General features: G+C 34.6%; 1 protein-coding gene and 1 long non-coding RNA gene across 3 annotated transcripts; both read right to left on the bottom strand.

Moving 5' to 3' along the window:
• Positions 1 to 2,266: 2,266 nt before the first annotated feature.
• LOC140177617 (uncharacterized) lies at positions 2,267 to 4,734 on the bottom strand. The gene is made up of 11 exons (XM_072210750.1): positions 4,585 to 4,734; positions 4,227 to 4,497; positions 4,056 to 4,155; positions 3,840 to 3,964; positions 3,659 to 3,743; positions 3,466 to 3,565; positions 3,196 to 3,359; positions 3,003 to 3,117; positions 2,722 to 2,907; positions 2,541 to 2,621; positions 2,267 to 2,452 (listed from the first exon to the last, which is right to left on the bottom strand). Exons 1-11 carry the CDS (start codon positions 4,732 to 4,734, stop codon positions 2,267 to 2,269), a joined length of 1,563 nt encoding a protein of 520 aa, XP_072066851.1.
• A 7,220-nt stretch (positions 4,735 to 11,954) lies between these two features.
• On the bottom strand, positions 11,955 to 14,288 carry LOC140177961 (uncharacterized). 2 transcript variants are annotated; one of them, XR_011869737.1, is made up of 4 exons: positions 14,110 to 14,288; positions 13,964 to 14,018; positions 13,747 to 13,875; positions 11,955 to 12,275 (listed from the first exon to the last, which is right to left on the bottom strand). It is a non-coding gene; the product is annotated as an uncharacterized lncRNA (long non-coding RNA). The 2 variants fall into 2 exon arrangements; XR_011869736.1 differs by having other exon boundaries at positions 13,969 to 14,018.
• Positions 14,289 to 14,592: the final 304 nt, after the last annotated feature.

Raw genomic sequence — 14,592 nt, 5'->3', positions numbered from 1 at the left:
CTCACAGGATAGTCCAGGCTTTCTTTAATCGTTTCCCAAAGAAACCCACTATGAACAAAGTCCTGCATTTCATTAAAACATCAAGGGAACTTTAATCATGTTCTTTCATAGTTGTAGACGGGTGACATTTTTATCATTGTATGCATATTTCCTTCTATATGTGTGATAGATATTTTGCTTTACCTGCAACCACGTATAAATATAATTGAATCCAACTGTTGTCCACTTTTGAATTTACAGATAAGTGGTCTAAATCGGTAAACCATTCATGGTATTATCACTTGGTATAAGAAACAACCTTTACTTGGGATACAATTTAAAGATATATTAAAATTACTTATGGATCCATGTGAATTTTTGTGGGAGCAAGTGCACATACTATCATTCTTAAAAAATGTTAGACAGTAAATGTGTGCATATATATGCCCCCATAAAAAAATTAGATTTGACCCCATGTTAAAATAATGAAACGATTTAATTAACTCGTGTGAAAGAAAATGATAAAATTTGGTATCACGCAATAATAAAACTTTAGATAGATAATTAAATAAGTTGTGTTAAAAGTTATATAATATCACTATATTTATTATTATTATAATTACTAATATTTAAAATCATATTATTTATTTCTTTACAAAATAAAACGATAATTACGTGAATGCCTATTAATATATCAGTATGGATATAGAATAAAAAAAAAATCAACCATTATTTTTATATGATTTAAATGTATATGCTCTGATATGTTCACACTATGACTTTGCATGAATTTGGCTGACATTATCCCCTTCCTCAAGAAAGGCAATAAAGGTTTACTTGTTTTAATTTTATGGTGTGGATAAAGATTTTGTTTCTTCCTTCACTATGAATAAACTTCACCGAATAGTTCACATATTTCATTCATCGTTTCCCAAATAAAGTCACATTTAAAAACTTTTGAAAGCTTGTTCCACACAACTCAATGTAGATATGTATTTGATTTTGTGATGCAATTTATCTGCTTTATATAGTTCTGATAAGGTTTTAACAGCTCGCTGCTTACACTTGTATGGAATAAGTGACTTTTTTATCCAGCTCATCAATTATAATTTCTCACACTCTATGTTAGCTGACCTTCCCACGTTATTTAATACAGTTAGATGTGTAAATGACGCATATGACACATTGTTTCTTTGGTCTTTGTGAGCATTAGTAGTCTAAACCTATAACTGGCAAACTACATTAAGGATCGAGATACTGGTTTGTAAACTTAGCTACAATTGTTAGCAGTGCATCTGTTTAAATCCAGCATACTTGCTGATTTTGCATTCATTTGAATATAACGTAGTCTCATGTCTATTTGATTACAATACTTCAATCACATGGACTAATTGGCTTTATCACATATTTACACTAATGACATCAAGCATAAGATATTAAAATGATAAGTTGATAAACAAATTCTCACCTTTGCATAAAAGTGTCACACTCTCTTATAAGTATACACTTATAAAAAATGCAACAGAGTGTTTGTAATGCCACTTTGTTAGTTACATATATCATGATTATAGTTTATAAAATTTGAAAGATAGGCCAATGCTAAATTGATTAGTTTAGCACTAATACCTTTGTATAGATGTACACACTTTCTTATAATTAGATACCTATCAAATACTCCCTAGTTCTTTGCTTAATGGTTCTTTGGCAGCTACGAAACTACGATCACATGAATTATGTGTAATGTATAATACCTATATGTGGAGAGTTATTGTTATCTAGCTTGTTGGCTTGTCAAATTTAGAATGATTGGCATTGACTATTAATGAAAGTTGTTTGATAATGTACTTAAGGAGGTTTATGATTCAATTAATACCTCAGCTTTAATCAAGTATTGACTCTTTCCCTATATAAAATAGTGTCTGATTCTAGCATGACTTAGCGATAACCATTGCTATTGTATAAAGTATCCATAATATTTCATATAATAAGACTTTTTTTATATTATTTAGCTAGTCTTTTTATTATGTAACTTAACACAACATAAATATATGAAATCACTATTAATGCCACGTGAAGAAAAATCCAGTGCCTGAGTTGTCATTACATACCATTAAAACATATAGTTCCTCTCTTAATCAATATCTCTATTGTTAAGACTCTAACTCCTCATTACTAATTTTAGTTACATATAAATAACCCTAATAAGACCATTATCAAAACATGGAGACAATAATAGCTAAGCAAAACACTGTTTATAGATATCTCTGAAATAAGTATTTCATAAAGCTCATTCATTATTATCATGAACTTGCATCTTCTGTCTCTTTCCACGATTGCGGGTAAGTTTGTTGGTTGAAAACCCCAGTTCTTCTTCATTCTCAATGTTGATGGGAATTTGTTGGTTTAAAACTATGGTAGCTATTTTTGCTGGGGTTTTGCACTTGAGGCTTGTAACACTATCCTCCACAACATCCTGTCCCATGAAAAAAAAAAAACTGTCAATTTTCTGCAGATTTAACACAAAATAACTGGTTCTATAAAGTATATAGCACAAAAGTTACCACAGAATATTGAGAATCACTAAGATTGTTGATATTAACCATAGCTGCTGACAAATCCACCGAGTTACTGCACCCAGTATCCTACAACCATATTGGAGATATTCCTACTTAGATATTATAGCCATATAAACTGCTCAAAGTCTCAATATAATCAAGGAACCTACAAACTTTTAGCACATACAGTTACAGTGGAGAACGTTTTATTTGGGAGATGCATTTCAAAAATTGTATCATCCTCGCAGACCTTCATCACTGTATACACCTGGTCATAGAGCTTGATGTTGGAGGATTTGACATTCACCTTAAAAAGCAGTTTTCTTTCTAAAAGGCTCTCAAGAGCTGCAGGGTATCCTTCAGCATAAAGTTCCTGAAATTAAATCACAAAAGTCTAAACTTATAGTTGATTTCATTGACATTTATATAGAGTACATGACATAATACTTGTTATAATTTACTATGAACCTCCTCATCCTTGATCTGTTCTGCTTGTCTACCACATAGTTGAACTGTTTCTCGATCCCATAGAAGCAGTGTTATGCTACCAGTGCAATCATAGGCCATCACCTCAACCTTAAACCTATTAGATAAATTGCACAACTTAGTAACTTGTAATAACATAGTCCATCCAAAACATATTGAAAATCTGAACACAAACCTTAGTGATGCACTTCCGTGAGTGTGGCCACACTTTCCACACTCGTATCTATTTCCAATTGGTGTTTCAATCTTCTTCGGACACTTCTTACATGATTTGTAAAACCAATCATCCTTGCCAGAATTGATTGCCACAACTGTTCCAGCAATCCACAAAGGGCCTTCCTTCAAATACATGAGGGTTTATGTAAATGCCATATTATGTAACGTGGATTTAAATAGGTTTGGGGATGACCTGTGTTGAGTTTAGTGCTTCCTCTATTGTGTTCACCGTCACATCTCCCCGCTTAAGTTCATCTGCCCCAGAATGTGAGTTGTTTGTGTTGACTTGACTAATTCTGACCAAATTTGAGGGTATAGCGGCAAGCCTCCTACGCGGTACAACGTAAGTATTTTCTTAATGCTTGGCTACTTCTGACCGTGAAAAGAAAATTAATCTATAGAAATTGAAATGTGGATCAGACCTGTCACGGAAGTCGCGAACCTCATCGAGATCGGGATTGATGCGTAGCTTAGAAACGTCGAAATGACTCTGTACTGAGGTTTTCTCTGTATTTTTATAAAGCTGATAATGAGAAAACTTCATACATACTTAATGTGTACATTGAATTTATATACTATAAGATAAAGGGTTTGGATTCATACCATTCCATCTACTCGGTCGGAAGAACTGCAGGACCACTATCAATGGCTCAACTCTTCCATCATCTAGGTATGGTAGTATTTGATCAACCATGTCCCCAAACAACACACACCCAATACGATAATTACTGCAAATCAGTGTGATTAAACAGGTTTAACCCTTATTATCATTATAACACAAGCTATATTGTGTCACTATAATTCAGGAACACAACTTACTCAAGATCTTCAACCAAAATAGCTAGACACTTCGTTTCCTTCCCTTTGCTTGTGATGAGTTCCCTGGGATCTTCCTTTCCAACCACTTTACCCATAATATCTGCGATATCCAACTTATTGTTAGGTAGTTATGAGTTATACACTAAGCAAGTGAAATGGTATTCGCCTCACCTACTAATTGAGAGTCATCGATCCTGTCAGCATTCAACAACTCTGAAATTTGCGTTAATCGAAACGCTTGAAGTGGGAAAGTTGGATTCTCCACCAAGAGCACCACAGTTCGGTGAGAGAAGTTTAAGGTCCACCGATTCATAGTTGTCTTGGTTTTCTCCCTCTTGTCTACAACAATGAAATTTGACATTTTATACATCTTGAACTCAGCAAGGTTATCATTCCATCTACGTACCAACGCCTTAGGGACCGAAGCTTGGATCCTCCCTCCCTGTAAGATAGTAAAATATAGCTCAGTTTGGAATGCATGTGTGAATGTATAAGATCATGCAGTTTATATTCAATCAATATTACTTGCCTGACTATCTTGAAGAACCATTTCAATGCTATTGATCTCTTTAGGATTGTACCGGCTAGGAGCTTCCCACAAACGAACAACATAGACCAAGAAGTTCCATGCAAGTTTTTTCGGACTGACGTCCATCAACATATCAAACGATTCAGCCATGGTTAGTTTGATAAACGGAAAACCACTACAATCAGCTAGCCTTTGACACTTTTTCAAACTGGAAGAAGTGATGTGTAGAAAGATAGACGTATGAACATTAGATGCATGCTCTTTTATATAGTGAATTTTGAATCTCAAAGACATAAAATGCCTGTTTTTGCCACCCTAATAACTATTATTTTTTATTCATTTCAGGTTCAATACATATGACACTACGTATTTTGGTGTCGTCCACGTGTCAATCACTCGGCGCACCACTTGTCGATTGAACAATCAGCTACTACTCTACTATAATATATAGATAGATGGATCGAATCGATTTTTTGCAAGTCTGATGTTTAAGCAATTCGATGAATGGTTCGACCCGATCAAATAACTGAGTGGCTCAATTTTTGGTCGAACTGGTTAAATTGAGTCGGATTTGACAACTATGACTCTAACAATTAAAAGCATACACAATTGACATCATATCATTCAAGTTTAATTTAACAGGATTTGGATTCTCTAAATTTTGAATTTCATTTTAGAGAATAAAGTGTAATCTCCCACCATTTATTTTATAGGTGAGACCAAAAATAAATATGAGAGAGAAATCATTCAAGAATAGAAAATTACACTTTAATCTTTAAAGTACAAATTTAAAATTTAGAGGATCTAAATTCAATTTAACAATATAAAATAAACGTACATCAATTTTGTGAAGGTTACCTACGCAACTTGCAAAGCACATACAAGATATTATGAGTTTGTGATATTTAACCTAATCTAATTTCGAATTACTCCAATATAATAATGTTTGTGTAATTAAGTATAACTATAGAAGCAACGTAAAACAAATAATTTGAAACACAAGTTTGAAGTTTCAGTTATTGAGTAATGCTAAAAAAAGATAAATTTTAAATACTTGAAATAGAGCAGAATTAATGAGATCGAAAAAGCATTGGCTAGAAGCTAGGAGCAGGGGCAACACCAAATTGGAATTGCAGAACCTAAAAGCTCATCTCTGATCACTAAAGTCTGAACGCATATGTCTGAACCAGAAGCAAATGCAGTTACAATGACGTACACGTAGCCAGCAGCGACAGACTAGGAGTAGCAACGACAGAAACCAACTGGGCGAGCGAGATGAAGCCACGAAGCAAAGCAAAGCAAAGGTAGGACGAAGGCACTAAGCAGACTACAACGACAAACGACCGTATCCAGCGACTAGAGCGAGGGCAGCAAGAGAGTGGAAGTATGGGTGAGAATAGTGCAGAGGAAGTGAGTGAGTTACTGAGTGCCGTTAGTGGTAGTGTAATAATGTAACCCAAGGCGAAAGGCCTTTTCTCTAGCAAAACGGTGCCGTTTTTAGCCCAAAATTGGATAAAATTTAAACTCTCAAAGTCATCCCTATACCAGTCGAATTTACAAAAAATGAGTTTGAAACCAAGTCAATGCGATTTTACTATTTAGAAAAGAAAACTCGAATTTACTATTGGTACAAGAGAAATGCTGCATACTGTCAGATTTAGCGTTGTAAATTAGTGAGAGATTTACATGCAAATTTGAAAATAAATTTGTCGGGCAAACAATTTATCGGTGGATTCGATTTTTCACAGTAAATTCGTCGATAATAGTTGGAGGAAAAAAGAAAAATTTTCGTGATAATTATCGTCAAATTTATGATCGAATTTTTCCGATGATAAACCTAAATATGTTTTGGTCACTCACTGATTCGTTACCCGCGGATAAATTCGACGGTAATTTTGTCTTAAATTCAAATTGGGAACCTTCTCCCCTTTCATTTTGAATTACAGTCTTCTTCTTCTTCAATAATTGCTGCTTTATCCAGTTGTTTTAGTATAAAATCGTATTCATCCTTGATGATTTCCTTTCCATGACAGCTCCTTTCAACTATTCCTTCATCTGCAAGGGTCTCTTCCATCTTCACCTTTTGGGCCTCCTCTTGCTCTAAGACAAGATCAGACTCCTCCTTGATGTCTTCCTTCACTAATTCTTCAACCACTCCTTCGACTTCAAGGGTTTATACTACCTTCATCTGTAGGGCCTCCTCTAGCTTCTTATGAAGTATGGATTCGCGAAGATGATTCCTTCTTTCTTGTTCCATATCAATAGCATAATTGGGATCATCTTGCTCTTGGATTGATGGATGTGGGTGCTCTTCCATGGAGGGTGGTGACGGGATGGGAAGATTATTATGTGGTTGAAAAGGAAGCGCACTGAAACTTGAGGGTTGAATATTGGAGGTAGAGGGTTGGTCCATGCGAGATATAAAATTTTGGAGTGTAGAGGTGAGACCAATGATATTAGAGATGAGTGTGTTGTTATCCAATGGAGATGGTGAATATTGAGGTGGTGGTTTTGGGTGTGGTTCATATGGTGGTTGGTGTGGTTAGGGTCATATGGAGGTGAATGGTGTAAAGGAGCTTGTGAGTTTGGTGGTTCAAAGGTATGTTGGAGAGGTGGTTTATAAGCATATGGCGGGGCTTGTTGGTAACTACAAGGGGGTCCACAATATTCATCATCTTGGTACGCTCCCTGGAATGGCTCTTGACTATAGTAGTTTGGTGGAGGTTGATTGTCACGAAGAGGTCCACCATAACCATTGCCTTGGTGCGCATCATAGAATGGTTGTTGATAGTGCCTTGGAGGTGGTTGTCGCCAAGAGGGTTGATTAAATCCTTGTGACTCCTCCCATCTTTGATTGTCCCATCCATGACCCAAGCTTTCATTGTAATCTCCTCTTCCTGTAACATGATTGTAACCAAACTCATAGCCAAAGGGGTGAGAATTCATAGTAGCTAAATAGAAATTAAAAACAAAAATAAATAAACAAGCAAAATAAAATAAATAAGAGAAAATGTTTGAAAAAGATTTGATTTTAAGATTAGAAAAGATAAGATAAGTTAGGTAAGAAAAGATAAGTTTTTAAATTAAAAGGTTTTGAAATTTAAATTTTGAATTTTGAATTTTGAATTTTGAAATTTGAATTTTAAATTTTGAATTTTAAATTTTGAAATTTTAAATTTGAATTTTAAATTTTGAAATTTGAATTTTGAAAAGTCAACAATATAAGATAAAGATTTGAACAAGATTTAAATTTTGAAAAGGTTTGATTTTTGAAATTTTAAATTTAAATTTTGAATTTTGACTTTTGAATTTCGGAATTTAATTGAAATTTGAAATTTGAATTTGAAATAAGATAAGATAAGATTTTGAAAAAGATATGATTTTTGAAAAAGATTTGAATTTTGAAATTTAAAACTAAAATAAGATAAAAAAAAATTTTAAAATAAAATCTGATTTTTTTTCGAAATAAATCAATTTAAAAGTAAATATTTACAATAACCAATAATAAGGCACACGTTTGCAATTCTCCGGCAATGGCGCCATTTTGAAGAACGAAATTCTCGTGCGATCTAGAATTTTCACAAATAAATTCCCGTTGTAAGTATAGCTTCTAGACCGACAAGAATTCATTTCTTACAAAAGTTTGGTTGTCACAAGTAACAAAACCCAATAAAATTTATAACCGAAGTATTTAAACCTCGGGTCGTCTCTCAAGGAATTGCAGGGAGGTGTATTTATTATTGGTTATGTAAAAAGATATGTTTTTGGGTTTTTTTTAAATAAGGAACAAGTAATTTAAATGACAAGAAAAATAAATTAATAATAATAAAATCTCTTGGCAAGGTATAAGAATTAGACGTCCAATCCTAGTTATCCTTATCAGGTGTGATGAGAATTGGATTCTGCTCCCACTTAGTTAAGTCAAGTGGACTAATTAATTTGATTCCTCAAGTCCTAGTCAACTCCTATGGAAAGACTAAAGTTATTGGAATACAAATTAACCAGCAGAGAATTCCAATTTCAACCAACAGCTGAGTTTGATAATTCCAATATTGCTAATTACTTAACCAAAGCCAAAAGGGGAAAATAAATCTAAATTGAATTAAAAGCATTCATAAATAGAATAAAACAATCATAAATCTAAAATACCTCAATTAATATTAAATAGAATATTCAAATCTTAACATGGAAAAGTTCATAAGCCAATTTAGGAACATTAACAAGTTAAAATATTGGAACAAATAAAAGTAGAAAATAAATTAAAGGAACATTGAAACCTGTGATTGAAGAGATCATAGCTTAAACATAATAGAAATCCTAAATCCTAATCCTACGAGAGAGGAGAGAGCCTCTCTCTCTAAAACTACTTCTAATCCTAAAATTATCTATTATTAAAGCTTTCTTGATAAATGAATGGATTTTCCCACTTTATAGCCTCTAACCTGTGTTTTCTGGGCCGAAAACTGGGCCAGAAACAGCCCAGAATTTGCTGGTTGCGAATTCAAACACGCTGATTTTTGTCATTGCGACGCGTCCGCGTGGAGCACGTGTTCACGTCGCCTAACTGTATAGACACTATGGTAATTATATATCAAATCGAAGCCCCGGACATTAGCTTTCCAATGCAACTAGAACCGCATCATTTGGACTTTTGTAGCTCAAGTTATGATCGTTTGAGTGCGAAGAGGTCAGGGCTAACAGCTTTGCAGTTCCTTCGATTTCTTTTATTCCTTCCACTTTTGCATGCTTCCTTTCCATCCTCTGAGTCATTCCTGCCCTGTAATCTCTGAAATCACTTAACGCACATATCAAGGAATCGAATGGTGATAAGAAAGGATTAAAGTTAGTAAATTTAAGGCCAAAGAAACATGTTTTCAATCATAGCACAAAATCAGGAAGGAAAAAGTAAAACCATGCAAATAATATGAATAAGTGGGTAAAGAGTTGATAAAAACCACTCGATTGAACACAAGATAAACCATAAAATAGGAGTTTATCAGTGGCATGCCACTTGAAAAGGTGTTTCAACTTGGCATGGTATGGCGTGGGAGTGGCGTGACACACCTTCAAGTTGGCCTCTTGGAAGGCCTTCTAATCTTTAGTCTGGAGTGCCACTTGGGATGCTTGGTATGGCACGCCCTTAGTTAAGGGCTAGTTGAAGGTCGAAGGCATGTGGAAGGGGGAGGACGGCGTGGCACGCCCTTGGCTGGGTGCTTGGTGGGTACGAATGCATACCACTTTGAGTGTGGGGCATGGCACGCCCTTGCTTCCTGAGGTGAGGCATGAAGACGTGTCAGTTGAGTTGGTTGGGAGTGGCACGTCCGTGGTTGGGCATGGAAATTGGCTCCTAAAACTTGCCCGACGTGTCACATGAGAAATTTGGCCTGGTATGCCCTTGTCCCTGGAGGTTGATCTCTTGTTTGGCGTGCCACATGAGAATGGCATGGCATGTTATGCATGGATCGAGTGTTTTCGTGGCCTCATCTGCTTCTTGTCCTTCCACTCTATTTTTGCTAGTTTTTTTTAATAATTTTTTACAAAACATAAAACACAAAGTACTTAAAGTATATTGACTAAAACGTAAAGAATTTAGTAAAAAATCATTAACTTAATTAAGATAATTAACTAAAAAAACTACTAAAGATGCTCATACACCACTAACCCAATAATTTAACCCATTTTCCCAGCCCATTCTTGCAAGATTCATGTTCTAATCTTCAATGTCTACAAGATTTGTTTTGGTTTACATTTTCTTTCATATTCTATTTACGCTATACATTGGATGCTTGGTATTTAAAATTTAATTTGAAGTTGAATGAATGAATCTCTTTAGTGTACTTTGAATTTATATTTTGTTGAGCAATTCTTACTTTCTTTGCAATTTTAGTGAATTTAAAATTGTGTTTTTTTTCAATGTTAAATTTCATTTATGACTATTAAGTGTTTAATGAAATATCTTTAGTCATTATAGATTATATTTCTTGCTTAACTTGAGGGTAAAACCTAAGAGAGTCGTGAGTTAATGGAAATGAATCCTCTCCAATTTTTTTAACACTTGAGAGAATAAAGTGTGATCTCTCACCTTTAATTTTATAAGTGCGACCACAAATAAATAGGAGAGAGAGAGCAATAAACACCTAGGGGTGTGCATGGACCGGGTGAAACCGGGTTTGATGTGACCCAGACCCGGCCCGAAATATATATCGGGCCTATTTATTAGACCCGAACCCGACCCTAGACCCGATGAAACCTATACACTTTCGGGTCACGATTATACCGGGTAAAAACTGTGGAAAATCGGGCCATTAACATTACATTACCTTGATACCTTCTTATAAGCTAGCATGTGAAAATATCCAAATTTTCAAGACTCCAACCATTATTTGACATGATAAAATTTACTTAGAAAAATATAACAAAAACTAATTCTTCTCTAAAATTAAAGCATAACCATAATCAATACTAATATTATCTAATAACACCAAATATTTAAATCAATACAAATAACACAATATTATGCATTAATTAGTCTAAAATTTTATGTATTTTAAACATAAAACATTAACTTATAGTCTTATAATAACTAATTGCACAAAATATTAAGGTTTACAATACTTAAATTCCATATAAGAATAGCCATCATTCATCACTAATACACAAAATATCAATTGTGTATGATGACCGGGCCACCGGGCCAATTTCGGGTGACCCGAGCCATGGCTCGGACCCGACCCGAAATAATGACCGGGTCTATTTTTGAGACCCTTACTCGACCCTAGACCCGATAAAATCATCCCAAATTAGTCCTTAAAGTGTTCGGGGCTGGGTCGAGCCATGCACACCCCTATAAACACGATCCAATTTTTTTCTATTGGAGAGGATCCATCCCCTTAGTTAATGACAATTAAGGTGATTGAATTGATCTAATCAGGTCCCGTTTGGGTAAATAACTTAAATAAGTTCTTTTGGAAGAAGAGCTTAACGTACAAAGACTTTTATTAATAGCAGCTTATAAATGAGTTATTTTGTGTTTGGATTTTTAGTTATAAAAGTACTTATTTTAAAGTTGTAGTGTTTAAATAAATAACTGAACTTGTTATAACTAACTATAAAAATAATAGCAAGCTATATAAAAATAATATCACATGTAAAAAAAATAAAATTAAAACTGAGATTTTGTAACACCCTACCACACTAAGCTCTACGCTTAAGTCGTAAAACAGAGGTGGTGTGGTATTACGACCTCTAAAATAAAATGAATACATATAATAGCAGAAGAATTATAATATGCTACGAGCCTTGAAGAAAAGAGGAAACAAAAAATCGCAAGATAAAAGCGCAACGCTCAAGGAACGAGTTAACCTGCGTGCTAAGAAAATCATAACTATTAAATATATGATAACAGAAGTAGGAATAGAGTGCCAAAGATACAAAATAACAAGCTGCTGACTCAGCCTGCGAAGTCAAGACTGGCCGGAGAATATTTACATATATATACATATATATCCAAAACCCAAAAGTATATATACACAATCCTACCTCTCCATAAACCTCTAAGAGGATCAAAATAATAAGTTATGCGGAGAGAAAACCAAGTACATATATATATACATCATAGCATAACAAAATAACCCTGTAACCACTCCGCTTCAAGAGTCCAGACGCCTAACGAGATGCCTCTCGACCTGCATCTGAAAAATAACAACATAGTATGGAATGAGAACCGGAGGTTCTCAGTATGGTAAAGGTGCCACACACATAATATATAAGGTCCTGGAAATGCCAGAGGCAATCCTAGAACGCCGACACTCAGATTATAGAGCTTAAAGTATTAAATAGAAGCCATAAAAGGTGGGTTTTCTAAGAATATGTAAACCTGACTTAACTTAACCTTAAACCTAAATCTCATACTGCCATTCCTTCATACCTCCAACTCCATCATGCATTTTCACAGACAAATAGACAGATAAAGGCAAACACAAGAAGGTTACAACTACTGCAGGTAACAAATACACATTTAGCATGGCAAATACAGATAGGCACACCGAATTAAAGCACAAGCAAATAATTCAAGTAATATGCATATGATGCATGTCTGTCCTATGGCTGATGAGGCTCATCTGTCGGTTATCCAGCCAACCCGACAAGTCTGAATTGTCCTTAGACTGTCCCCCGACGTGCATCCCCAAGAGTTTATGCATAGATTTTTCTCAAATAATCAATATTGCTCAATGGGGGTAACATTCCCGGGAATTTATATAGTGCCCGGTCACACTTACGTCGTAGGGTCAACAGAGTATCGAGTTTTCAACCTGGTACACGTGGTGGCAAGCCACGGCACTTAATCCAGGGAAACTCGTATCTCAAATTATTCAAATTCATAAGCCATATAAATAATTCAATTATAATTCATCAACATCCACATCTTTCTCAATCGCATCTCATTCATCATTATACGTCAATCATATTCAATCCTTATCCTTCATTATCACACCTCCCATTCCGTCCATCAATAGTTCCAATTCAAAACATAATTCATTCTTTTCTAAATAAATCAAACTTAAAACATGCTCATTTTCTTAATAACTCTAAATCAAACCATATAACATTTGAGTCTAAATCTTTTTAAATAATCATATAAACAAAAATCTCTAATTTTTATAAAATTTCGGCAGCATCTCCTCTAAAACTCGGATTTTGCCATCCTTTTCGGGTCCAAACCTGCTTTCTTTTCAATTCAACATACCCTTCATCATCATCATAACAGTCACCACAATAAATCTACCTCAGATCAACAATTATACTCATACAATATTCAAATCCAACAACCAAAATTCAACTAAGGATCATAGTTCACTAATCATAGGCTTCTAACACGAAATACCTCAAATCAATAATTCACCAAATTATTAGTTAATCAATAAGCTCCAAACCAACCATGTTCATCAACAATAACATTCAACCATAATTCTCTCCAAATTAACATAACAACATTCACCATCCAAAATTAATAACTAATTATCCAATAAACTTCAACCAAATATATTCATCGACAAATTACTAAACATTAAACATACACCTGCATTCCAACTTATCCTATGGTCATCTAGCCTAAGTTTTCACAGAACATTATATATTAAATGCAAGAAACCTAAACCATACCTTGGCCGATTTCCACGTAACGACCAAAGCTATTTATTCAAAACCAAGACAGCCCCTCAAAACTCAACTAATCCGCTTCCTCCAAATTCCAGTATTCACAATTTCAAACTCCAATTATTTATTCACAACCTAATACACATTCATAACACATATATATCCAATTTAATACTCAAAGCTCAAATTCAATGAAAATAAAATAGAATTATCGTATCTTCACCTTACCCAAGCTTCACATAAGCAAGAGTGAATGTTTTCCTCAAGCTAATTGGATCCTAAAACATCAAAAATCAAAGAAATTCAACACCCCTTCTCAAAACTCGAAAATTGGGGGAAATGAGAGGCTGAAGTGAAATAGCAAATTACCTATGAAATTGTTTTGGTAGAAATGTAGAGCTCGACGCGGTGAACGCGTGGCCGCAAACGGTACGGCGATCGGAGCTCGAACGGAGGAGTTACGGGATTTGGAAAGTAACGTGAGGGTTACGGGATATTTCTCGTTCTTCCCTCCCCTGGAAGCTGAAAGCTTCGTTTCTGTTGGAATGAAGGGGACGAAGGGCTTGGGTTCACTTAAAAGGGCTGGTCCGGTTGACCGACAGTCCGGTTTGGGTCCGGTTCAATCAGTTCGGTCTTTTCGGTCTAATTTTGGACCGTTTTCTTCGAAATTAGTGTCAAAATTCTCGTTTCGATGAGCTCTACCCTAATTTAATATAATATTCACATTTCTAATCCTCCTTATCAAAAACTAATTTATTGATTAATTATCTAGTAATTTAACCGGGGTTTATAGATTTCATATCACACAATCTTAAATACAAATTTAATAATAAAAATGTAGTGGTAAAATGA

This window comes from Arachis hypogaea, chromosome 13, assembly GCF_003086295.3.
Source record: "Arachis hypogaea cultivar Tifrunner chromosome 13, arahy.Tifrunner.gnm2.J5K5, whole genome shotgun sequence".
Classification (NCBI taxonomy): Eukaryota; Viridiplantae; Streptophyta; class Magnoliopsida; order Fabales; family Fabaceae; genus Arachis; species Arachis hypogaea.
This window is presented reverse-complemented; position numbering and strand designations above follow the sequence as displayed.

What these genes read in the sequence shown, in the direction of transcription:
- LOC140177617 (XM_072210750.1), bottom strand. Translation starts at nt 4,734, where the DNA reads ATGGCTGAATCGTTTGATATGTTGATGGACGTCAGTCCGAAAAAACTT. An exon ending in GTTCGCGACTTCCGTGACAG is followed by an intron (nt 3,566 to 3,658) that starts GTCTGATCCACA and finishes TGTACCGCGTAG; the next exon opens with GAGGCTTGCCGCTATACCCT. An exon ending in AAACGTTCTCCACTGTAACT is followed by an intron (nt 2,622 to 2,721) that starts GTATGTGCTAAA and finishes ATATGGTTGTAG; the next exon opens with GATACTGGGTGCAGTAACTC.